Raw genomic sequence first — 25,465 nt, 5'->3', positions numbered from 1 at the left:
TGAATGTAACGGTAGTCCGTCTTTTCCCCTTTCAGGTGGCTGTACTTTTGATGATGGTCCGGGAGCTTGTGATTACCATCAGGATCTATATGATGACTTTGAATGGGTACATGTTAGTGCGCAAGAACCTCATTATCTGCCACCCGAGATGCCACAAGGTGAGAATCATTCTGTTTACCCAGTGTTGGAAAAATCCCTTTGGAACATGTAGCATTTTCTTATGTTAGGTATAATACAATAGTTTAATTATTATAATAAACTAGTGTGGTCAAACTGCTTGACCCCATCAAAGACCCCATGGATTCTTTGCCTTTCTCTCAATAACTTTATACAATCCTGTGTTCCTCAAGAATGTTCACTGTATCTTCTTTAACTCTGGAAGAATATGGTATCTTTCCCCCCAGTTTAATAAAAAAGTAATAAAATGAAGAACAAACAAAATCCTTTCAAAATAGTCTAAAAAGTGAGGTCAGCTCACTTACTACCTATTTTATTAAATCACAAGATTTGATTTAATCAGACTGAAGGGAAACCTTTTTATTTCATGCTAGGGAAGGAGCTTATCTCATCCCACTGGTCATGAGCCTGTCAGTGGCTCTGAGGAGAGGCCGCCTGGAGACTAAATTGTCAAATGGAGAGATCTTTTATGAGTAGATTGTAGAAAAATAGGGCTGAGCCCTACTTTCTTTACCTTGACCTTGTTACATCCTTTGAATTTGGTTTTGTGAAATAGTACATTTTCTTATTGTTTAAACCAGTTTGAATTGTGTTTTCTCTTAACTGACATAGGATATTAACATATACATACCTTTTTATATACCAGCAGACTAATATTTGTGCCTTAAATTCTGCATATTAATTTTGAATTGATCCAAGCTCTATGCATATGTTTACCAATACCTTATTAAATTGAGAAATTGAAAATGCAAACAGGAATTTTAAAATACTTTAATAAAGAGAATGAATTATTTTTCTTATATTTAGAAATAAACAAGTATGGAATATACTTATGTATGATCACATATATATTATATAATATAATGATATTTAATAATGTAATACATTAATTACTATGTAATAATATATAATCATTTTGTTATAGTATATTATTATATGTAATTGATGGGATGATTGCCTATTACTAGTAATTTAAATTTTAAAATATATTTTCAGTATTTTAATCATGATTACAAATACTTTATAACTAATTTTTCTTATTGGTCCACCCTGTGGTATGCTCTTTGAGAGCAGGGTGAATTAAATCTGGTTTCTATTATAAATTGTAACTTTCCATGGCCGAGCAGGCAAATGGATATTTCTGAAGCTGAGCTGAGCCATAATTTCCTTGCCAAGAAATGAATTGGTACTAGGTGGCTGATACCCTTTGTTTCTTATGTTTGACCCTCATGTTGTCAGCAGACTTTCTTCCTTCCTTTCCTTCCTTCCTTCCTTCCTTCCTTCCTTGCTTTCCTCCCTCCCTCCCTCCCTCTCTCTGTTTCTTTATTTCTGCAATCTTTATGATTTCCTTTATTTAAAGATTAAAAAACAGGTAAAATTAGTAAGATAGAAGCCAAGATAATGTTATATTTGGTGGAGTTAGTGACTGTAAGGAAACTTAAAAGAATCTTCTTAGGGTGCCACTGATATTCTATGTATGACCTGTGTAGTATTTTCCCAGGTAAGCTCACTTTATAGAAATCCATCAAGTTGTGCTAAAAATTTATTTATTTTTTTTAATTTTTATTTTATATTGGAGTATAGTTGATATACAATGCTGTGTTAGTTTCAGGTGTACAGCAAAGTGATATAGTTATACATATACATGTAACTATTCTTTTTCGGATTCTTTTCCCTAGAAGTTATTACAGAATATTGAGTAGAGTTCCCTGTGCTATACAGTAGGTCCTTGTTGGTTATCTATTTTATATATAGCACTTTATATATGTTAATCCCAATCTCCTAATTTATCCCCCCACCTTTCCCCTTTGGTATCCATAAGGTTGTTTTCTAAGTCTGTGAGTCTGTTTCTGTTTTGTAAATAAGTTTATTTGTATCTTATTTTGGGTTCCACATATAAGTATATCATATGATATTTTTCTTTCTCTGTCTGGCTGACTTCACTTGGTCCATCCATATTGCTGCAAATGGCATTATTTCATTCTTTCTTATGGCTAGTAGTATTTCATTGTATATATATATACACACACACACATATATAATATACACACACACATATATATATATATACACCACATCTTATTTATGCATTCATCTGTCAATGGATTTAGGTGGCCTCCATGTCTTGGCTATTGTCAGTAGTGCTGCTATGAACATTGGGGTGGAGTATCTTTTTTTCTTGAAGAACTTTTATTGAGATACAATTGACATACAATATATTGCATGTATTTAAAGTGTACAATTTGATTTTTTTCTTATTAGTAATGTATATAAAGCAATCCCAATCTCCCAATTCATTCCCCCCCCCAACTCCCCCCGCGTTCTGCACTTAGTGTCCATATGTTTGTTCTCTACATCTGTGTCTCTGTTTCTGCCTTGCAAACTGGTTGATTTGTACCGTTTTTCTATATTCCGCATATATGTGTTAATATACAATATTTTTTTTTCTCTTTTTGACTCACTTCATTCTGTATGACAGCCTCCAGGTCCATCTGTGTCTCTACAAATGTCCCAATTTCGTTCCTTTTCACAGCTGAGTAATACTCCATTGTATATATGTGCCACATCTTCTTTATCCATTCACATGTTGATGGACATTTAGGTTGCTTCCATGTCCTGGCTGTTGTAAATAGTGCTGCAATGAACACTGAAGTGCATGTGTCTTTTTGAATTATGGTGTTCTCTGGGTATATGCCCAGTAGTGGGATTGCTGAGTCATATGTTAACTCTATTTTTAGTTTTGCAAGGAACCTCCATATTGTTCTCCATAGTGGCTGTATCAATGTACATTCCCACCAACAGTGCAAGAGGGTTGCCTTTTCTCCACACCCTCTCCAGCATTTACTGTTTGTCGATTTTCTGATGATGCCCATTCTTACCGGTGTGAGGTGATACCTCATTGTCGTTTTGATTTGCATTTCTCTAATAACTAGTGATGTTGAGCAGCTTTTCATGTGCCTCTTTGCCATCCGTATGTTGCATTATCTTTTTGAAGTATGGTGCTCTTATGCCCAGGAGTGGGATTGCTGGATCATATGGTAACTCTATTTTTACTTTTATAAGGAACTCCATGCTGTTCTCCATATTGGCTGCACCAATTTATTTTCCCACCAACAGTGTCGGAGGGTTCCCTTTTCTCCCCACCCTCTCCAGCATTTATTGTTTGTGGACTTTTTAATGATGGCTATTCTGATGGGTGTGAGGTGATACCTCATGGTAGTGTTGGTTTATATTTTTCTGATAATAAGCAGAGTTGAGCATCTTTTCATGTGCCTCCTGGCCATCTGGATGTCTTCCTTGGAGAAATGTCTATTTAGGTCCTCTGCCCAGTTTTTGATTCGATTGTTTTAGACTCATTTAGTTGTGCATGTAGGTTTGTATTTTTCTTTCAAAGGTACATAATCTTATTTTCCTGGTACATTTTAATTAAAGAAACTCCTGTAATATTTCACCTGAATGTTTCTCTGTGGTATATTTAGACTGAATTTTTTAAAGTAAAAGTAAAAGGGGTGGGCTGGGATGCACATATTTTGACTGTTTATCATCAGAGAACAATCAGAAAGATGTTGATTTATGGAAATGTTACCATTGTTAATTACCATTGAAGATGGGTAATGAATAGCTGAAGAGATACTGCTCAGATGACCTTGTTGGTTCGCCTTTGATGAACAGCTTAATCTGTGGTTACAGTACAGGATGATGTGCACAGAAAATGAAAGTGTTTGAAATTCAGCCACATCTTCCAATTAATAGGACATTAAGTAATTAATCATGCAGAGGAGGGAAAAAGGTCACGGCCACTTTATTTTTGCCAAATGTAATTTGTGTTTGATTTTCAGAGAAGGTGAAAGAAAACATCCATGTATATATTCTTTTACTGTTCTCTTTTTGCAACCTATACTATTTTTTTCATTTTCCTTCTGATAGTCCTTTAAAGTGTTCACTGAACATTATCTGTTCATAAATTGGAAAAAAGGAGACATTTAGACTTATCCTATTAAAACTTTATGAGTGATCTATTTATTTTAAAATAGACGTGCTTACTTTTTTCAATTATTAAAAAAAGAGAACTCAAACATTTAGCAACTCGAAAATAAGAAGGCTGAGTCTCTGATGCAGACTTGTTACTGAACTCCTTTTAAAGTACTTGGACATTGTTAATTGGCTTCTGTTTACTGATCTTTTTGGACTGAAAATGTAGAAGGGCAGAGGAAAGAGAGGGTGAATAAATAGATTAGAATAAGCAAACAGTGAAGATGGGTAGAAAAGAAGAAAATTATTTCTCATTTGAACACATAATGCTGTCAATAATTGCTTAATGTATTCTTCGGCAGAAGTGCCTTTGTCAGGTGACGATAATGGCTGAAAGGCCAGCTAAGTATGTTTAAAATAGCATGCAAAAGAATGAGTATATCCTAACGGCCAAAAATCATATGAAAATGTGAGTACCTGCTCAACTCAGGCATCAAAGGAATACAGATTAAAACCACAATGAAAAACTACTACAAACTGAGTAGAAGGATGAAAATCAGAATTTCAGGTGTTGGTGAGAGTATAGAGTAGGTGAAACTCTTCATTTACTGTACTATGGTCAGGTATAAATCTGTACAACCACTTTGTACAGTCTAATTACCCAACAGATCCATTTTGGGGTATAAGCCCATCAGAACTCAGTACACATATTTTCTAGATGACATGTATGAGAGTATTTATAGCATCAGTATCCAAAATAGTCCCAAACTGAAAACTATCCAAATGTCTGTCAACAGTGCAATGAATAAATAAATGGTGATATATTCACATAATGGAATATTACACAGCAATGTGAATGAGCAAACTATTGCTATATATGATATAGATGAATTTCACATATGTAATCTCAAGGTAAAGAAACTAGACACAAAAGGATATGTGCTATATTTCATTTATGTAAATTTCAAAAACAGGCAAAACAAATTGAGATGTTAGAAGTCAGGGTATTATTTACCTCCAGGAAGGGTGGGCAGGTGTGGGGGATGGTTAGTGCTTGGAAGGTGGCATGTAGGGGGCCTCTGAATGCTAATAATACAGTCTTCCTTGTTCTGTCTGGATGGTGTTTTAACAGGTATGCTCAAACTGAAGATCATTGAGCTGTACAATTATGAGCTCTGTACTTTTCTCTATGTGTCTTATATGCTAATAGAAAATTACAAAAAGTAAATAAAACAGTGCTCACAAGGATACTTTGGGGAAACTAGACTAAGAATTAAAAAATGTTATAAGTTAGAATGAAAGATATGTAACGGGATACCTCAGAAGGACTCAAGCTCCTTTCCTTCTCACCAACCTGGACACCCTCCCCCACATTCAAAGATAATATGCTCTTTGACATCTCTGAGACTTTGTATGTTCCCTTCCCTCTGTTTTGATCATTCTCTGGTCACTTACCACTCACCAAACTCCTACCCATTCTTACTATGTCTACTCAAATTCCTTCTGCTTTGGGAAGATTTTCCTGGTTAGCATGGAACTTTTATGTAATATTTCTTTTATCCTCAGATTCAGATACGCTCCCCACTGTACTTGGTATGTATTTCAATTTCAGGCTTTTATAGTACTTTTTAAAATACCTCCTTTTCTCCACAAAACTATCATGTCCTCATGAACATAAATCATGTTTTTCATCTTTGATTTTCCAAGACGCTATTTCATTTTACTTGGCAACAATGTCAATTTATATAATGTGGTTTAAATATTTTGGTTAAGGGTTAAACAAAAACAGGTCTTTTTCTTGCTGAAAAATTAATTGAATAAGAAAAACTACCTCATTTCCCAAGCATTATATTCAGCTCATCTTTTAATGTGATTAGAAGGCCTTCATATACTTACTAATATTTAGCTTTGCCTTTATAAATGATTTCACCTATTTATTTTGGGTATAATTTTAAATGTTATTAATGCTAAAGAAGGAGCTGTCTTTTAGGATGTCTCTCTTTTGTCTTTTGCCAGTCAAATTAATCCCAGTCTGCTATTCCTCAAAATCTAGTCTATAAAAATCAAATCCACAGTGAATGAGAAGTGTTGCAGGGAACTAGAAATTGTTCTTCTATCTCAAATATATGCGTTCATCACCTTGTTTGTCAGGTGTTCCTTTATACTTGTGACATCATGAAACAAATTCATTGGACAATTTTACTACATGTTCTGACCTAGATCTGAGCACAGAGATCATGAATGACATCTGAATACATTTATCTTCAACTGTAATTATAACTGCTTTCTCTTTTTAACAGGCTTTTGTAAAATGACTAATTGAATTTTAGTTTAGAGTCTCTAGAGTACCCATTTGACAGTTTAAAATTATGCTACATTGTATCCTACCTTGAATTTGGTACTTTTCACTGATAATGATATAAATCACTGTACAAAGTTCCTTCTGTAAAATGCACACGTTCTTTCTGTGTATCTATCAGTGTATCTACGTATTTACGTATCTCTCTCTCTGTATCTATGTACCTATGTACATATCTGTCTATTGTAAAAATAAAAGCTCTCTGTTATTAAATTAATCTGAAGATTGAAATAAGAAACCATTGCTCCTTTGTTGTAAAGTTTAGTGAGGTGTGATTCAATAGTTTAAGGCCCTAGTAGATCTTAATTCTACCGCTTTGTCAAATCCTCAAACTAAAATTTAGAGAACAAATGGCATTGTACAGAGGAGGATGAGAAATGAAAATTGTTGATAAGCAATGTGCCCTTTTATTATTTATTTTTTCTTTTTTTTTAATCCCAGAGTTTAAACATGAATTATTAGCCAAGTTGTTAAAATAAGGCTTGGTTTCTTCAAATACTAATTTGGAGAGACTAAATGTGTTTTGTATTCAATAGTGAGCATGCATGGGTCACATGATTTTGTACCTGGCTTTCTTCTGATAGTGTTATATGGTGAAAATCAAATAAAATGTCTGGCTTATATGATAACATTTGATAAGTAACACAATTTCAGCTACATTTTTCTATGTAATCATGATGGTCCCTTAGTTTTCTAATACAAGACTTAGTAAAATTTATTAAATGATATCAGTATTCAGTATATCACATTTTAATATATCTAAGAAATTTCAAGGGAGTTTTTGTGTTGTCTTACCATTTCTAACCTATAGTTTATCTCTCTGGGAACCTCAGACACTCAGTAAAATGAGTAGATCACCTTGCCTGATATTTCCATCGCCCTCTTGTAGGCAATTGATAATAAGGCATGTGTTGCTACAGGGTCATAATTGCTAAATTCTTACACACCTGAGTTAACAGACTTATTTGACAACAGATCTACCGGAGTCAAAATATGGCAGAGAATTGTAGAATAAAGTTATTTGCATCTAGTGTTGGTTAAGAGATACTGAGTTGCAATGTTATAGCTAGTTTTGTTTGGGTTAGAGGATAGAGCAAATCAGGCCAAAACATTGGCTTATTTTCTGTTTTTCATCTAGTTATTATAGTCCATTAATACTAATGAAGATAGTGTTGTGAACCTGTGCAGTTGTCTTAAAGAGAAATTGAGAGATGGGTCTTTAGTGGGGAGAAGAGTGAAAGGAAGCAAGAAGCAGAAAGAGAGAAAGGGTAAGAGAGTAACTTAATATCAGTTCATGGACATGGATGGGAACATCTGTAAGTACTGAATATAGGCATTAGATTCTAAGAAGGTGACAGAGCCTGAAAACCTCAGAAGTTTAAAGCTGGAAGGTTATGCATCAAAATCATTTGATTTCAGATTTGAAAAACAGAAACAAAAACGTAGCATTCTTTCTTTCTTTTTAAGAACTTTTATTGAGATACAGTTGACATATAATAAACTGCATGTATTTAAAATGTACAATTTGATATTTTTTTTCTTATTAGTAATGTATGACAATCCCAATCTCCCAATTCATCCCACCCCAACTACGCCCGCTTTCCCCACTTGGTGTCCATATGTTTGTTCTCTACATCTGGGTCTCTATTGATGCTTTGCAAACTGGTTGATTTGTGCCATTTTTCTATATTCCGCATATATGTGTTAATATACGATATTTGTTTTTCTCTTTCTGACTCACTTCGCTCTCTGTGACAGTCTCTAGGTCCATCCATGACTCTACAAATGTCCCAATTTCGTTCCTTTTTATAGCCGAGTAGTATTCTATTGTATGTATGTACCACATCTTCTTTATCCATTCATCTGTTGATGGACATTTAGGTTGTTTCCTTGTCCTGGCTATTGTAAATAGTGCTGCAATGAACATTGGAGTGCATGTGTCTTTTTGAAGTGTGGTGTTCTCTGGGTATATGCAGAAACAAAACAAAAATGTAGCATTCTTTTTTTGAAAGCAATACTTCTCAGCACTCAAATATGTAAAATTGGTAACAAAAAGCCACTGGTGCCAGAACCTGCTTGCTTTGTACTCCCTACATCCCTACTCTACCTCTTTCCTCTCTACCACCAAAGCTCCATCAAGATGGCGTCTCTGAAAAACACTTATAGAAGTAAGGCTCCAAGGGACAATTTGAAAACAATGGTTAGATGCACACTGAACATTTTCAGATAAGCATCTCTGAAATGAGGGTACTTGCTGCCATTAGCTATGACTTACTGATAGTTTACTGGATTTTACTATACCAGGGGCATGATATATAATTTTAATTCTCATATGAACCCTACAAGATTAGTGACATTTTAGAGATAAGTGGAGTGAATAACTTGCTTTAAATCACCTAGGGACAGAATTTGAAGTTAGGTCTGTCTGTCTAATATCACATTTACTCTTGCCACAGTGCCATCCTGCTTCATAATTGTTGTATAGCTGATACATTTCCTTGACTTAGTCTTGGATCTTTAAATCCCCTATAAAATGAGGTATATATTATATTTAATCCACAATGATTTTCTACTACTTCATCTAAAATATTATTTCTTTCCAAAATTTAAAAGCTTTAAATGATTGTGTTAGTCATCATATGAAATGGGATCGGAGACTTGCTGTTGTGTGGAATTGCTGCTGAACTTCAGGGTTTCCTCCATGACAGTCTCACTCCCTTGTGAGATGCTTTATCCTTTCTTTGATTTACCTGTATGTTATTTTTAGTTATTTGATGAATAGTTGCTGCATGGTTGTCTGAGCAAACCTTTAGAAACACATATATTATCTGCTATCTCATTAGAGCATGTATGGTAGAAGAAAAATTTTTGGACTAAAAAACTCAGACTAAAGCTTAGGGTTTGAAAATAATTTTAAGACTTTGTTTGCAATGGGATATTTTAGGACTAGAATTATGGGCTTATTTCAATGTGCTTTTCCAAACTGTGTTATCATGTGTCTGTTGGTGCTTTTGCCCTCAGCACAGAGAAGATAGTTTACCACGTTTGAGTTGCTTATTAAAAACAGTGGGAGTTGGAGGCAGTGCAGGGTCAGAGAGTGAAAGGCTGTAATGGGCTACGTGAAGGGTGAGCTACTTCATGAGGGCTGGTTTTTAATGTACGTGCTATTACCCTTGTGGACATAAATGTGGCATGAAGAATGTCTAAATTACAGTGGACAGAAATGGCATGCTGAGACAGGAATGTTTTCCTATTTCAGGTACGTAATGTATCTAAGTTAGATATGTCCGGATATATCCCAGGGGAAGAAAACAGGCCAGTATTAAGAAAAAAAGAAAAGAAAAGAAAAGAAATTAATATTGGTGTCAGTGCCAGAGAACTTCCAACCTCCTAAATGAATTAGGAATAAGAATACAAGGTAATCTCAAAGACTATGGAGTCACCTTTAACACATGCCTTAAAATCAATACATGGTCCAAGAAAACAAAATTACTTTTCCTTGGGGGGAGTGTGACTGAAAGTACAGTTATGACCTTATGCTTTTCTCTCCAAAAATAAACTTGTTTCATGATGGCTAAAGAACTCAGACACTCTCAGCTTAAAAGCTTTGTCTTTGAACACAAGAAGAATGCCAGAGGAAAAAAATTATACAAACAAGCAGTGAAATCTAAGTGATTGAATTAGAGATTATTTAAAAATTTGTGATGTTAATTTCCTCATATAGTTAATATTGTGAAAAATATATAGCTATTCATATATATTTACCATTACATAAAAAGAGGCTTTGAAAATCTTGGGAGATCGTCAGTTTTCCAACCTTATATCAGTCGAGAGTACAGTAGTATGTTGACAGACCTCTTCCCCCTCCTTCAGAGAGGAAATTATTGATTGAGAAATTTTTCTCAACAAAAGTGAATGCTTTATATATTTACAGCACATGACAACTTATAAATGCCAGCAGCATCTTGAAATCTTCACTTAGGAACATAGATTAAAAAGATATGCTGACTTGCTTCTTATAGTTTATGAGAATAAAATTAAATAGGACAATTCCACAAATTTCATCGTCAATTTTATATTTCTGTTCCTCACTCTCTCCCCCAGTTCTGAAATAGTTGGTGAATTAAATAGAAAAGTGGAATGGCAAATCTGGCTATTTAAAAATTATGCTTTGAGTGCATGATTTTTATCCAAGCTAGTTGGATAATAAATTGATAATTTAAAAAAAAATTCTTTTCTGACCACTTCTGTCTATTCCTAGGCATTTTTTTATGTCATTTCACTTAATTCTTATAAAAGCCCTTTCAGGTATGTATTAATGCTTGCCATAGATTAGGGAAGAGGGGTTAAGTAAATTTCCAGAGGTTTCATGTCTTGGGAAACTCAGGATTGGGAATCCAAGTATGTAGAGATGTATGAGAAAGCTCTCACTTTCAAACTGTATATAAACAAATTGGAGTACAGATCCTTCTTTAGAGACTACAGAAAAAGAAGCTTCAGGGCTGACTTGGAAATGTGGCAAAAGTTGTATCTCTCATGCTTTCTCTAGCTCCAAATAATGGAAAGCCCAACTCAAAATGTTTTTAAACCATAAATAAAGAAAGCTGCTTTCATATAACAGGAGGTCCAGGATTGGCTAATTAAGTGGTTCAGTGATGTCCTCAAGGTTCCAGGTTCTTTTGTCTCTCTGCTCCTCTACTCTTTTTTTTTAAATTAATTTATTTATTTTATTTATTGGCTGCATTGGGTCTTCATTGCTCCACACAGGCTTTCTGTAGTTGCAGTGAGCGGGGGCTACTCGTCATTGCAGTATGCAGGCTTTTTATTGCCGTGGTATCTCTTGTGGCAGAGCACTGGCTCTAGGCGTGAGGGTTTCTGTAGTTGCAGCACGTGGGCTCAGTAGTTGTGGCGCATGGTCTTAGTTGCTCCGTGGCATGTGGGATCTTCCCGGCCCAGGGCTTGAACCCATGCCCCCTGCATTGGCAGGTGGATTCTTAACCACTGCGCCACCAGGGAAGCCCTCTCTGCTCCTCTACTCTTAAGGTTATCTTTTAAACTCAGGCTAGCTCCCCTCATGGGTATAAGATATAAGATCTGCAGCTATTTTAGGTATTAATTCCAGACATGAAGAAAAAGAGGTTGTTTCTTCATTATGTCTGCTTTCATTTTTTTTTAATCAGCATAAAGAAGTTTCATGAGGTACACATCAGCAGATTTATTTTCTTGTCCAATTGGCCAAAATTGTGTCCCATATCTATGCATAAATAAATCAACGATGAGCAGAATAAGATGTGATTGGCTGATACTTTCCAGCCTGTCCTCCTCCCCTAGTTGGAGCTGAGACTGAAGTTAGTGCCGGCTTCCCCTGAGGCATGTGATAGACCAGGTTTGTAATGGAATAAGGACGGGGAGGACATGGGTAAGTAAACAGTGGTGCCCATTAAAGAACTATTCGATGCAGCTATAGTAGGAGAGATATATAGGTAGTAGAATTCAGAAGCCGTGGGATTTAGAAGAGTAGACAAATAAAGCAATTATTATAGCAGCATGATATTCTCTAATGCACTGTCAGCCTAAGGTCAGTTTTTCCTTGATTTCAAAGCATTTACTGTAACTTGAGAAGTGGGAAATCTTATTTCAGTTTTCTAACCTTGCGGTTGTTGCTATTAAGAGTTTTTATATTCTCTCTTGTTTTCTTATGACATAGAAGAAATAACATACTTTATAAAAACCCAAAACTTAAAAATGAGTCAAGCATTATATAATGTAGATGAACACAAGCTAAATTCATCAATGTGGGACCCAGCAGGGTAGTAAGACTGGTTCAGAAGATTATAGGAACAAGGGAAGCGTTTATAGTCACTGAAAGAAAGAATGCTGGAGTAAGATTCCTAATTTTATACTAAATAAATTAATGTCTAACAGGTCAATACATTTGAAACCTTTGAGGTTATCTTTACTACCAAACAGAAATCATTTGCCACTCTACTAGACAAAATTTTCTTGCATTGTCCTCCTTTAAGTGTTGCTTGTATTGCCATGAGCTTTCTACACAGTAACATCTTCTCTCACAGATTTGTAAAATGTCTTAATCAATAATGAACAGTGACTCAAAGGTACATACAATTAAAGAATTAGCTACTCCTTGATTGAAGGATACGTAGTCATTCTTTTGCCTGGGTCCAAGTTTTGGAACTTTTTTTTAACAGTTCCCTTCCTATGATCATAAATACTCTCCAAAGATAATTCTTTTTAAAAACAACAGAAGATGGTTAAAATATATGGTGCATACCAAACAATTATTTTTAGTTTCCGTGGTCTCATAAGTTAAGGGAAGAAATCTTTGTGGTTGTCCACAGCCCTTTAGGAAACTTCACAGTTTATGAGGAAATGCTTTCTGAAATTTTTATTTTTCTGAATTTAGTCTTATGCAGACAGAATCAAAAGAGTTGTAGCAAGAGATTAGTCACTTGACTAAGATAGTAGCATAGGTGCCTGAGAACAAGGAGTAATATCAATGTTTTAAAATTACTCATAGTAATTATATTAATTTCTATTAATATTTAGTATTTAAAAATAAGATAGAATGTAACTAGAAGTAATGAAGTTGTGTTTGTTTTTAATAATCGAAGCCATAATATAATCAGCTTAATACACAAAAGAAATTATCTGTAGAGATACAGAATCTCTGCTCAAATTACACAGAGAACGTTAGGAATAATTTTTACAACCTCTTGGTAAGAGGAGATTGAAATTGCTAAGATCAATTTGTTACTTTAACAGAAAGAAAACATAATTCCAGTCTGGCATTAATATGATATTTGGCAGTAAAATCTAAGAAAAAATTACAAAAAAAAAAGCCTATCAAAACTGAGCCAAAGTTCTTAACACAGTTCATTGCTTCTTTTCAGGACTCATTATTTGCAGGTATTATACTTCAAAAATAAATAAATTAATTAATTCATCTCTGCAAACTTGTTACAGTTTCTTATAGCCACTGAAGTTCTACCTGGACTCATTTCTTGCAGCATTCTGAAACAATCATACTTATATTTTTTCCTTTAAGACAAAGTTACTGTCTTTTCCTTGGCACATAAGAGGTCATCCCTTGGTTCATGGGCATCTCTCTCCACTTAACTTCAAAAGTCTTTTTCCAAAAAGTAGATATTCAATGCGAAGATGCTAAATAACAAGGAGTCAATTTCGTATTATTTTAAATGGGAAAAATTGTAGTGTGTTAGATCGCTAACCAAAATGCCTGATCAGTTAATTAAAATGTAGCTAAAACACAGCATACATAATAGGTTATCGAAGTAGGTGATATAATGCTTGAAAAGTTTTTTCCCACTCCAAACACTTAATATCACCCAAATAATTAAATTTATCAGAGTTTCTTGGTATGGAATACATAGCTTTGTATTCATTATATCTGCACACATACCACTTGTAGTCACTCTGAGCTTTTCAAAATATTTACACAATTCTGATGTTTTACTGTGTTTGAATGTAGCTCACAACTCTGGCCATGCATAGTTTTATTTATCTGCTATATTGATTTTTTGAGTCATAAGTAAAAACACTTTTTCAGAGAATATATTGGCCCAAAATCTTTGTATTGAGAGGTATCTCTATTAAGTTGGCTATTAAGCCAAGAATTGTTCTACTAATAAAAATGTTAACAGGGAAAGATTTTGTGGGAACACCTGTGTATGGAGTGTATCAGAAGTTCACCTGACACCGGTTGTCAGGACAAAGGGTTTATTTGTTGTGGTTGTTGTTGTTTTAACTTATTTTTTATTGAGGTAAAATTGGTTTATGACATTTTTATATGTTTCATGTATACAACGTTGTATTTCTGCTTCTGTATACACTATGGTGTGCGTACCACCAAACACTCATTTTCTGTCTGTCACATGCAGTTGATCCTCTTGACCCATTTTGCCACTCCTGCTCCAGCCCCTTCCCATCTGGTAACCACTGCCCTGTTCTCTGTATCTGCATGTCTAAGACAGAGTTATTCTTTAATGAGAAAGGACTAATTGTTAAGAAAGGACAAAGTTAATTTGAAATTCTTGATTCTATTGTTGGTAAAGAACAAGCCTAAGGCATGAATATACTTCCTAAATTAGTAGTTACTTCAACAGTTGATTCTTCTCTGAAGTGTTCAAAAACTAAATTCAGTGTTAACTGTAAATAGCATTTGGTATTCAATTTGTCTCATGGTTCTAGTGTTTTACTCTACTTCATACAGGGCTAAGAAGTAACTTAGAATTTTATAGCAAATAAAAATCTGTTTAAATGGTAAAAGACTTATGAAAGTAACCCTACTGCTGATTTTGACTTTCAGTTTTGTGGCTTAAAACACTGGTATCTAAAACAATGCTAAAGGATATGCTAGTGTTCATAAAGTGGCGCAGTTCTTGAAAAAGAAAATTAAGAGATTGATGCTTAGAATTAAGAATAAAGTTAAACAATACCACCATTCACTTTTGTGCACTGTTTGGTAAATCGACCTGTAATAAAAAATTGTTGAATGAAAGACTCAAAATCTTTTAAAATATGAATGAGCTTTTCTCAACTTTTTTCCGTGGGAACATATATTAATTGTCTTGAAATTCAAATTATTTTTGCATAAATAAGTAGAAGGAATGATAATATTGATTAAAAAAGAGAGAAGGGGGTGTTTTAGAAAATGATTTGAATTAACTGCTGTTAAAGTATTCTCTTGCTAAATTAACCTTTTTAAACATTTTCACATAGATGAATGGGATGGGTCGACTCGCAGGGATGAGTGGGTTTAATTCCAGCCCTGTTGTATTTCCACCTCTTTCTACATGTAGAAGTGATCTCTGGTACTTCTCTTATCATTTGTATACTATTTTCTGCTGGTTAATATTATAATAATATTCATTGTGTTCATGTGTGTACTATGTGAAACTTTAGCATTTTAGATCTTTGCAGCAGTTTTGGAAGATTGTATTTCATGCTATATTTTATAGTTTAACTTGGCTACTGAGAGTATAGCTGCGACAGTGAAACCTTGCTTCGTGTGATAGGCACTGCTTTTTTAAATTTTTGTATTTTTTGCTGAATTACTCAGGTATATTCATTGCCAATGAAATTGAGAAAGGGGCTCCATAGCTTGGCAGAGGTGACTATTTCTTCTGTTCTCTTTTACTCAAAACTAAAATCAATGAAGACAATAAGCCAGTGGGAAGAGCTGACTATTGCTGTTATATGTCGCATTCCTCATCATAAAGTCTAGGTTTCTCCCTAGTCACAATGTTTATATAAACCTTTTGTACTGAAATCCATTTTAAAAAATAGGACAGCTTTCATGTTATTCTCTCATTTGTGCAGGCTGAGCAGTTTTTTACTGGGCCAATGGCAGTGGTCCAATCATTGTTTGGAATTTTAAATGCTCTATATCTGTGTTTTGAAAGTGGACACCTACAGGCCCCAAGAAATAGTTTGAGTGGAATGAATAAAGAGAAATGTGTAGTCAACAAAAATGATTTATAATTTTCATATAGTTTCCTTTCTTGCTGCTTTTAAATATTCACTACCTTTTTTATGGACACTTGGCTATATACATTTTTACTGTAATACTATACTATACTAATATCATAATAATATTATACCATAAAAGAAGGCATTTTCCTTTGTGCCCAATTTTCCTTATATTTTGACGCTGAAATCCTGAAATTAAGTGTATTGTAAAAACCGTTTGGGTAGTAGCACCAGACTAGTACCCTTATCATCATCAAAATGAGTTTAGAGATTATCTCTAGACCAGCTTTTCCTTTTAAAAATAGGAGAGTGTAGGAATAGGTAAACTGACATAGGAACCAGAGTAACCTGAATTGAAATCCAGCTTCTATTGCTTGCTATTTAGTCATAACACAGAACCTTCCTGAGCTTCCATTTTCTCATCAGTACATTTGGAATAATAAAATTCTCTCTCTCTGCCTCCCTCCTCCCGCCTCAACTCCTTGCTTCTCTCCCACCTTCTTTTCCTCCCTCCCTCCCTTCCTCAGTTTTGCAGTACCAGTGAAAGAAAATGTTTGTGCAGCCTTTGATAGAATCTAGCATGTTGTTGATACTCATTAAATATTATTTCTCCTCTTCCCTCTGGCCCAAGGTGACATGCCTGGTTAGTAATCTCATTAATCTGTAAGAAATTGATTTGAATTTCTTTTTTAGCAAGGAATAAATTGCCTTTCCCCATTATACTTTTTCAGCAGCTCATTAGGAATTATTTTATGTCCAATTCAGAAAATTACCTTTCCTACATAATTGTTCACTGAATGCAGGTGCTTTGCACTGTGACACATAATGATATCTGAAAATGATTTCCCTAGAACAGTATTGTAGGTCAACTTGAACTTCTCAAATATTATTCTTAACAAGGATAGGATATTTAAGATATGGCAGTAATTTTGGAAAAGGTTCATTCTTTCTCAACTTTCTAAGACTTTCTACATAATTATTTTTCTATTAGGCTTACTGAATTGCTCTGTGATCATTCTTATTTTAACATTTGAAAAATGAAATACATAATTTTACTTTGGATTTTATTTAATGTTGAAAGCAGCTGCAGCCTATAATGCCATAAAGGCATAGAAAGAAGGTAAGTAACAGCATGTGAAACATTAAGAAACTGGAAACATTTTTTAAAAGTGTCTTATGCTTCCAAAACTGAGTGTTTGCTACTCTACAGATATCTTCAAGCAAACACCAGTATATATTTAAATTTGAAAATTGCATTTGAATTTGCCTGATATGGTTCATTGTTATTATTTTTCAAATCTGACTTTTCTATCATGCAAACTGACTTTGGTTTTATCAAGTAGAGTAAAACTTGTACTGTACAAGCACTTACTTAGCATCTACATATTTGGGAAAAATTTTAATCTTTTATCAGAGACTAGAGATATGCCCAAAGTTGCTAGTTGTAAGTTCTTGTTCTAATGAGAAAATAGATTATTTTGGCTCTTTTGATGCCTTTGTTTCCTCTTTTGAAGAATAAGAGAAAGTTAAATTCAGTTCTCTCTGCTCTTCGTACGTTTCATCTAAATATTGTGTTAATAATGATTTTTTATGGGGTTTATGAACCTTTAAACATTGTCATATTGTATGTATGGTGTTTGTGTGTAGGGATGTATGTGATTTTCCAGGGAAATATTAGATGTTGGATATCAGAAAAAAATCACACAGATAGTTAGAGAATTCTTTAGAGTCTAAAATTGGACAGTTGTCTAAGGTGCAGTTCTTGGGGGAAGGCTGAGTTTTTAATGGGGAACAGAACTCACACCTTGCTCATCTCCTGGTCTGTTATTTCGTACTGACTCAATCAAAGATGATGTCTTTCTACTATGTCTCCCCTTTTCCTTTTAATGTTACCTCAGCAGCTTCAAAGAGAATCATATCTAGAGTTTAAAAGATTTAAAAATCTTTTATTTTCAAAGGATTTTTCTTTGAAAATTTTTTCCTCCCAAGAATATAATGTCCCTAGGTTAATTCTTTTACTAGATGAACCCATTTTTGATGTTCTGCATGCCACACAGTGTTGGGATTGAAGCCTTATTTTCAGGGGTTTATATTCAGGATGAGCAGGAGTTGGAAAGGCTTTTCCCTACTTTTTCTTCTATGTACTTGTCCATGGGAAAGCTTAGATAAATTACTTCACTGTGTTCTTCATTTACTGCAACTTATTGTTGATTATTCCAGGTAAAACCACAAGTAAAAACAAGCAGAGGTCGAGGCCCGAGCGGCCCGGCCCAGCCCGCGGCGGCTCCGCGTCAGTCAGTCATGGGGCGGCCGCCCAGAGCCGCGGCGGGGCGCGGGGCGCGGGGCGGCGGGGCGCGGGGCGCGGCGGCCCGGCTGAGCCGGCCGCGGAGCGCGAGCCTGCCGCGGAGACGACGGAGGCGGACGCGGGGCGAGCCCGGCGCTGGCGGCGGCGGGGAGAGCGGGAGCCGCCTGGGATGTTCAGTCATGAAACGGGTGCGCACCGAGCAGATCCAGATGGCCGTGTCCTGCTACCTCAAACGCCGGCAGTACGGGGATGCCGACGGCCCACTGAAGCAAGGCCTGCGGCTGTCACAGAGCGCCGAGGAGATGGCCGCCAGCCTCGCAGTCCAATCCGAATCTGGTTGTGCCAACATAGTGTCTGCAGCCCCTTGCCAGGCAGAGCCCCAGCAATATGAAGTACAGTTTGGACGGCTGCGGAATTTTCTCACCGATTCTGACTCCCAACACAGCCACGAAGTGATGCCTCTCCTCTACCCTCTCTTTGTCTACCTCCACCTCAGCCTAGTCCAGAACAGCCCGAAGAGCACAGTGGAAAGCTTTTACAGCCGCTTCCATGGGATATTCCTGCAGGACGCCAGCCAGAAGGACGTCATCGAGCAGCTGCAGACCACCTAGACCATCCAGGACATCCTGTCTAACTTCCGGCTACAGGCCTTCCTGGACAACAAGTACATGGTCCGCCTGCAGGAAGACAGCTGCAACTACCTTCTCCGCTACCTCCAGAGTGACAACGACACCGCGCTGTGCAGAGTCCTCACCTGGCACATCCACCTGGATGTTGCAACCCGCCAAGAGGACGGACTACCAGCTCTACGCCAGCGGCGGCTCTTCCCGGGGCGAGGGCGGCGGCCTGGAGCCTGGCGGCGGCCTGGAGCCTGCCGACGTGCCCGCGCCCGTCCTGCAGAACGAGGCCGCGCTGGAGGTCCTGCAGGAGAGCATTAAGCGCGTCAAGGATGGCCCCCCCCCCCCCCCCCACCACGATCTGCTTCTACGCCTTCTACAATACGGAGCAGCTGCTGAACACGGCAGAGGTCTCCCCAGACAGCAAGCTGCTTGCCGCTGGCTTTGACAACTCCTGTATCAAACTGTGGCGTCTGCGTTCCAAGAAGTTAAAGTCTGAACCCCATCAAGTAGATGTGTCCCGCATCCACTTGGCTTGTGACATCCGGGAGGAGGAGGACGACGAGGACGATAACGCGGGAACGGAGATGAAGGTCCTGCGGGGACACTGCGGGCCAGTGTACAGCACCAGGTTCCTCGCGGACAGCTCAGGGCTGCTCTCCTGCTCTGAGGACATGTCCATCAGGTACTGGGACCTCGGCAGCTTCACCAACACTGTGCTGTACCAGGGCCACGCCTACCCCGTGTGGGACCTGGACATCAGCCCGCACAGCCTGTACTTCGCCAGTGGGTCCCACGACCGCACGGCCAGGCTGTGGTCGTTTGATCGGACGTACCCACTGCGGATCTACGCTGGGCACCTGGCGGACGTGGACTGTGTCAAGTTCCACCCTAATTCAAACTACTTAGCCACGGGCTCGACTGACAAGACGGTCCGGCTGTGGAGCGCCCAGCAGGGAAACTTGGTGAGGCTCTTCACGGGCCACCGCGGCCCCGTGCTCTCTCTGGCCTTTTCCCCCAATGGTAAGTACTTGGCGTCGGCAGGTGAGGACCAGCGGCTGAAGCTGTGGGACCTGGCGTCCGGGACCCTGTACAAAGAGCTGCGGGGCCACACGGATAACATCACCAGCCTCACCTTCAGCCCGGACAGCAGCCTGATCGCGTCGGCGTCCATGGACAACTCGGTGCACGTCTGGGACATCAGGAGTGCGCACTGCAGCGTGCACACCGACGGCTCATCCAGCGAGCTCGTGGGCGTCTACGCTGGCCGGATGAGCTGCGTGCTGAGCGTGCAGTTCATGGCCTGCAACCTCCTGCTGGTGACCGGAATCACACAAGAAAATCAGGAACATTGATTTTTTATCTTCCATGTAATGGACTTGGGTGTGCAAAAGTCTCCAGGTGGCAAGTCTTAGGACAGACGGATGGAATCACTGACTGACTGTGAAAGACTCCCCGCATCCCCCCCTCGTCCCTCGGACATCCCGAACCCACCACCCTTCGCTCAGCCCCCAAGTGTGGAAGGACAGGGAAGGAAGGGCAGTGATGGGGAACGAACATGAGATCAAGAAGCACGGAGATCTCACTGTGTCCTCGTGCTGGCCCCTTCCTGTCTCTGGAGCCAAGATGCCCTTGCCTCGCTGGGGCTGCACTTGGCCGGAGGAGGTTGGCTGGGTGCCCTCCCCGGGAGCAGTGCTGCAGGGTCACTGGGTGGAAGGGACTCTGTCTGGGCAGGAATGCGGGGGCGGGAACTAGGAAAGGGAGAGGGGTCATCCTGGCAAATGTCTTTGCTTTTCCGTGATTACAGAGAACCAGGATTTTTTATTATTCTTATTATAATTATAATAATTATTATTATTGAGAAGAGGAAACCTAGCACTGGCAGAGGGGGCCTTCTCTGCTCTCATCTTTCAAGTTTTACTCCTGGCACTGGCTGTGATACTTGGAATTTTGAGGTTCAGGGAATTCAGAGAATTTGGTCACACAGTGTTTTGGGAGAAAGGGAAAATTTCTGGGTGACCGATTGATCACTCCGGCCGACCTATTTCTAGAAGTGGGTGGGTAGATTTGATTGAGAAAGTCTTGGGCTCTTGCAGTGGTGGTGGGGAAGAAAGATTCTTTTCTTGCCTGCACTTCTGTTCACAGTTCTCTCTCCAAAAGGACAGATTGTGGTAAAGAAATGAAAATAATTGAAGTGAAAAGTCAAAAGATAGAATTAGAAAATGTTGAATTTCCAAATGATTCTGAGATGTGGCTTTTCCAATGTCTTTTTCTCCTGAGATCGTCCCTCCCACCTCCTGCTTTGCAATAGCAGTTTAATGAACAGTCTGTGAAACAAATCTTAAGTACAAACACACACATTGAAAACTACACTCTGAGGATAAAGCGACTTCTAATTTGTGGAAAGAGGATTAAATATTTCTGTTTTCTCAAAAGAGTTATTTTGTATTTTGTTTTCTATTAAAATGTATTTAGTTTAAAAAAAAAAGCAGAATAAGTAAAAACAAAACATTATTGAACAAAAAAATAAGGACTGAGGGAATTTGCTCTCCACTCTATGAAGTGAATACCCTGGACTCAATACCTTGGACTCAAAGCTTTTTCTCCCTAATCTGGTCAACTAGTGTTAGAGAGGACCATGTGACTTACTAAGCATTTCCCGAGAGTCTGTGAATATCTGCAACCTGTAAAGGATTTAATGTTTTCGGGAGATGTACCTAATACCATATGAGGAAAAGGAAGTGATCGAATTGTTTTTTTACTATGAGCTTATTATTTTGGAGGATGGTGGCTCTAGATTCGAACACTTAATGACTTGGACATAAGTCTACATGATTTGGATCAATGGTCCTGTCTTTAAAGATAAAATCAGGATGTTAATAGTTGCCCTTACTTTCCTAGAGGGTAGTTGTAAGAACCAAAATAATACATGGTTGTGAGCATACTTTGAAAACAGTGAAAGTAGATTTTAATAACCTCAACAAGTACCAAGGGTATCGTGTTGGTAATGTAAATGGATTGGCCTTGTGTCTTTAAGTATTCCGTGTCATTTTAGTGGCCAGTACGTCAAAGGAGAGAGTGAATTATATTGTTCACAAATGTGCATCATATATCATATAATTGATTCATGGTATTATATCCCATGAATGTAGGTATTAATGGCAGAGTGTAGAGAGAGAGTAGGAAGCAAGAACCAGCTACACTGAAGTATGTGGAAATAAAGTGGCTGAAACAGGGGTTGATCAAGTTCCAAAAAGAACAGAGTAGAGCTTTTAGTCAGAAACTAGACAGTCTCGTAGAAAAATTTCAGGGAGATGAGGCAAGTGGCTAATAATTAGGTGCTATGTTTTTCTTTCTTTTCCTAATAATGCCTACAGTAGTACTTTACTGTGATCAATATTCAGTAATTAAAATAGCTTCTTACACTTTAGTGTCTCAGGTCATTTTAGTCATAACAAATAAGCCATTATTTCGTTTTGTTATTTTCAATCTTATTTGAACTTAACATAGTGTAACAACTATACTGGTGAAGGTAGAAGGTAGTTATGCATAGGTAACACTAGCATTTTGAAAAAGAAAATAGAAGACACCAGGAAGTGACAATACTCTGCTCTGTAAAATTTCCCCCAGAGTGAAATATATATTATTTTTAGTTATATAGCACATTTCATGGAGTTACTTGGGCTTCTTTGAAAAAAAGAGAGGTTCCACATATGCATTAACAGTAGTTATTTCGGAGAATAGTCTTTGTTTTCAGATTCCTGAAAGGTGTTTTTCTCAACATTTCTTCTTTATTCGTGTTTTCAGTGGAGGTTTGTCATGCTCATTTTTTCTCTGAATTTATAACTAGTACGTGCACAGTGTACAAAAATTTAAATAACTCAGAAAATCATTAAAAAATCACAAATAAGTCTCATAATCAAGAGGAAATCACTGTCAGTATTTGATGTTATTTTTATTTTGCTCCCAGTGAAAATCTATATGTACATTACACTGTGTGAGTACAGTGTTTATGTGTACATCTCTGTGTATGTATACATATCTTTATGTGATGAAATAATGACCCTATAGGATATAAGATTCTTTCCTTTTTTTGTTACTTAATATATTATCAGTATATTATCTATATTCTCATCTTCCAAGATAATTTTGGGATGGGTAACATATAAAGATTCTTTATCATATGAAAGCGACATACATCTTAAAATATTTCCACAATACTAGGCATATATATCTTTCCTTCTTTTTTTGCTTATTATAATTAATGCTGCAATAAATATCCCAAACTTCTATAGTTTGTAATTGTCATCTTTGAGAAGGTTGGTTCAATAAGAACTACTCAGTCTTGTCTGGAGGCAGAGCATAACTTATGTTTTATTTACCTTACTTTACTATATTTACTCTCTACCATATAAATGTAATAATTTCTTTTGTGTGTGTGTGTGTGTGGTTTAGTATTGTATTTTGATAATTTCTATATATATAAATGAAAGTAACTTATTCATATTTATTGAAATATAACTTTCACTTTAATATGTGTAGTTAATTTGTTGTATTTCTGTAAAGATTTGTGAAGCCCCACATCCCCCAAAGCATACTGTGTCCACAGGTTACATCTGAAACATATTTCTTAACTGTATCGCAGTTAAACAGAGCAAGAAACAAGTCTTCTTTTTCACATTAAGAAAAGAAGGGTTTTAATGTATTTAAAATACAACCTAATTTATATGCTTAAAATAGTTCTGAAGTTGATTAAAGTCTGTAGAGTGAATGAAAATTGCATGTAGTTCTCATTTTAGTTGACCTTCCATGTTAATTAGGACATTTTTTTCATTTATTTTGGAGCTAAGTACATTTTCTTTGTCTAGTAAACTTTGATTCTTTCTTTTTTTTTTTTTTTTTCTTTTTTGGCTTTTTCTTGCTTTAATGAAGTTGATCACTTTCAGATCCCTTTTGACTTTCCTCAAGAGTTTGAATAACATCAGAGTAATGTGATGAAGATAATTCAGTCAGTTCTAGTGACCACTTGTTACTTACCAACTCATTCAGTCATTCACTGTACAGATATCCATTTAATAACATATGTGCCAGGCATTATTCCAGGCACTTGGGGTAAATTCATGAATGAAAGAGATGAAATTCCTTACCCCCAGGGAGCTTATATTTTGATGGGAGGAAAGATAGTAAAAAGAAGTAAAATTTACAGTGATTCTAAGTGCCATGGAGAAAACTAACGACTTAAAAGATTGTGACAGAGCAAGCCGCACAGATATCCAGGGGAAAAGCATTCCAGGCAGAGGGATCAGTGAGTGGGAAGTCTCTGTAGGAGGAGCACGCCAACATTTGCGTTGAAGAAGAGTGTGAGGGGTTGTAGTAAGAGATGAGGTCAAGGCAGTAATGGTGATTGTATGGGCCCATCAACAGGACTTTGCAAGATTTTAAGTGGAGTGACATGGTTTGACTGGTATCTTGACAGTGTCAAACTGACTGAATGATGTGAAGAGTAGACACTGGGATGGAGCAAGAGTAGAAACAGGGAGAGCAGTTAGGAGCCTGTTGTGAAAATCTAAGTGACTTGGGACCAGAATATAGTCAAACTAGGTGTTTAAACATTAGGGTTAATGGATTTGGGAGACAGATTGGATTTGTGGTGTTGAGCATGATTAAAAAGTATTTTGGCCTGAGCACTTGGAAGGATGGAATAGACATGAACTGAGATAAGGATGAATGTGGGCGGGGTAGATGTTTGGAGAATAACAGGAGTTAGGTTTTAGAGATGTTGAATTTCAAATACCTACATGTTTTCCAAGTCTCATATTTGAGGGAGAGGACTATTTGGGAGTCTTCAGTATGTAGATGATGTTTGAAACCATGGAAACTAGATGAGATCCCAATGGTAGGTATGAATAAGGAGCAGAATGGTTCCAAGGACTGAACCAAGCCTTACTCCAATGTCTAGAGATCAAACATGAGGAGAAATACGCAAAGGGAACTAAGGACTAGTGGTCTGTGTTGTCAGAGGAATTGTCCCATCTTGACAGCTACAGCAGCAAATACTGAGAATGGTGCAGGTGAATTGAGAGTAGGATAGAATTTTAAAAATCTGGCTGCTTTTCTGTCCTTATCAATAAGAGAAGGGAAATAATATGAAACAAGGTGTGAAGTTAGTATTAAAATGTACACTGGGGAGGTCCTGGAAATTGAAAGATAGGGACTATATATTTGTTTTTGCAGCTGTCTTCTGTCTTTTTTATGTAGCAGGTAAAAAAATGAAATACAATTAACTGCAACATGTGATGAAGGATAATCGTACAGGCAGTAGGAACATTTTTGCTACTCAAGGGAGAGTTTTTGTACTGAGACCAAGGGATACCCATAGGTTGGCAAAAGATTTGTCTCATAAACAAATTTGGTGTGACCACTATCACAAGGACAGTTGGGTGATGGAAAACCCCACATTCTTGATCATTATACATGAACATGTATTTATTATATAGTTGCCTTTAATAATTTGTAATGTATTCT

General features: G+C 37.2%; 1 protein-coding gene and 1 pseudogene across 2 annotated transcripts in view; both read left to right on the top strand.

Moving 5' to 3' along the window:
* Positions 1 to 25,465, top strand: part of PTPRK (protein tyrosine phosphatase receptor type K) — a 535,150-nt gene that overhangs the window by 120,974 nt on the left and 388,711 nt on the right. For both annotated transcript variants that reach the window (XM_057738295.1, XM_057738294.1), the window contains exon 2: positions 36 to 158. In XM_057738295.1, coding sequence (XP_057594278.1) covers positions 36 to 158 — 123 coding nt within the window. The remainder of the gene's footprint in view (positions 1 to 35; positions 159 to 25,465) is intronic.
* LOC130855177 (TAF5-like RNA polymerase II p300/CBP-associated factor-associated factor 65 kDa subunit 5L) lies at positions 18,503 to 20,295 on the top strand (annotated as a pseudogene).

Source organism: Hippopotamus amphibius, chromosome 6, assembly GCF_030028045.1.
Source record: "Hippopotamus amphibius kiboko isolate mHipAmp2 chromosome 6, mHipAmp2.hap2, whole genome shotgun sequence".
NCBI lineage: Eukaryota > Metazoa > Chordata > Mammalia > Artiodactyla > Hippopotamidae > Hippopotamus > Hippopotamus amphibius.
The sequence above is the reverse complement of the archived record's forward strand: the minus strand, read 5'-3'. Positions and strand labels throughout refer to the sequence as shown.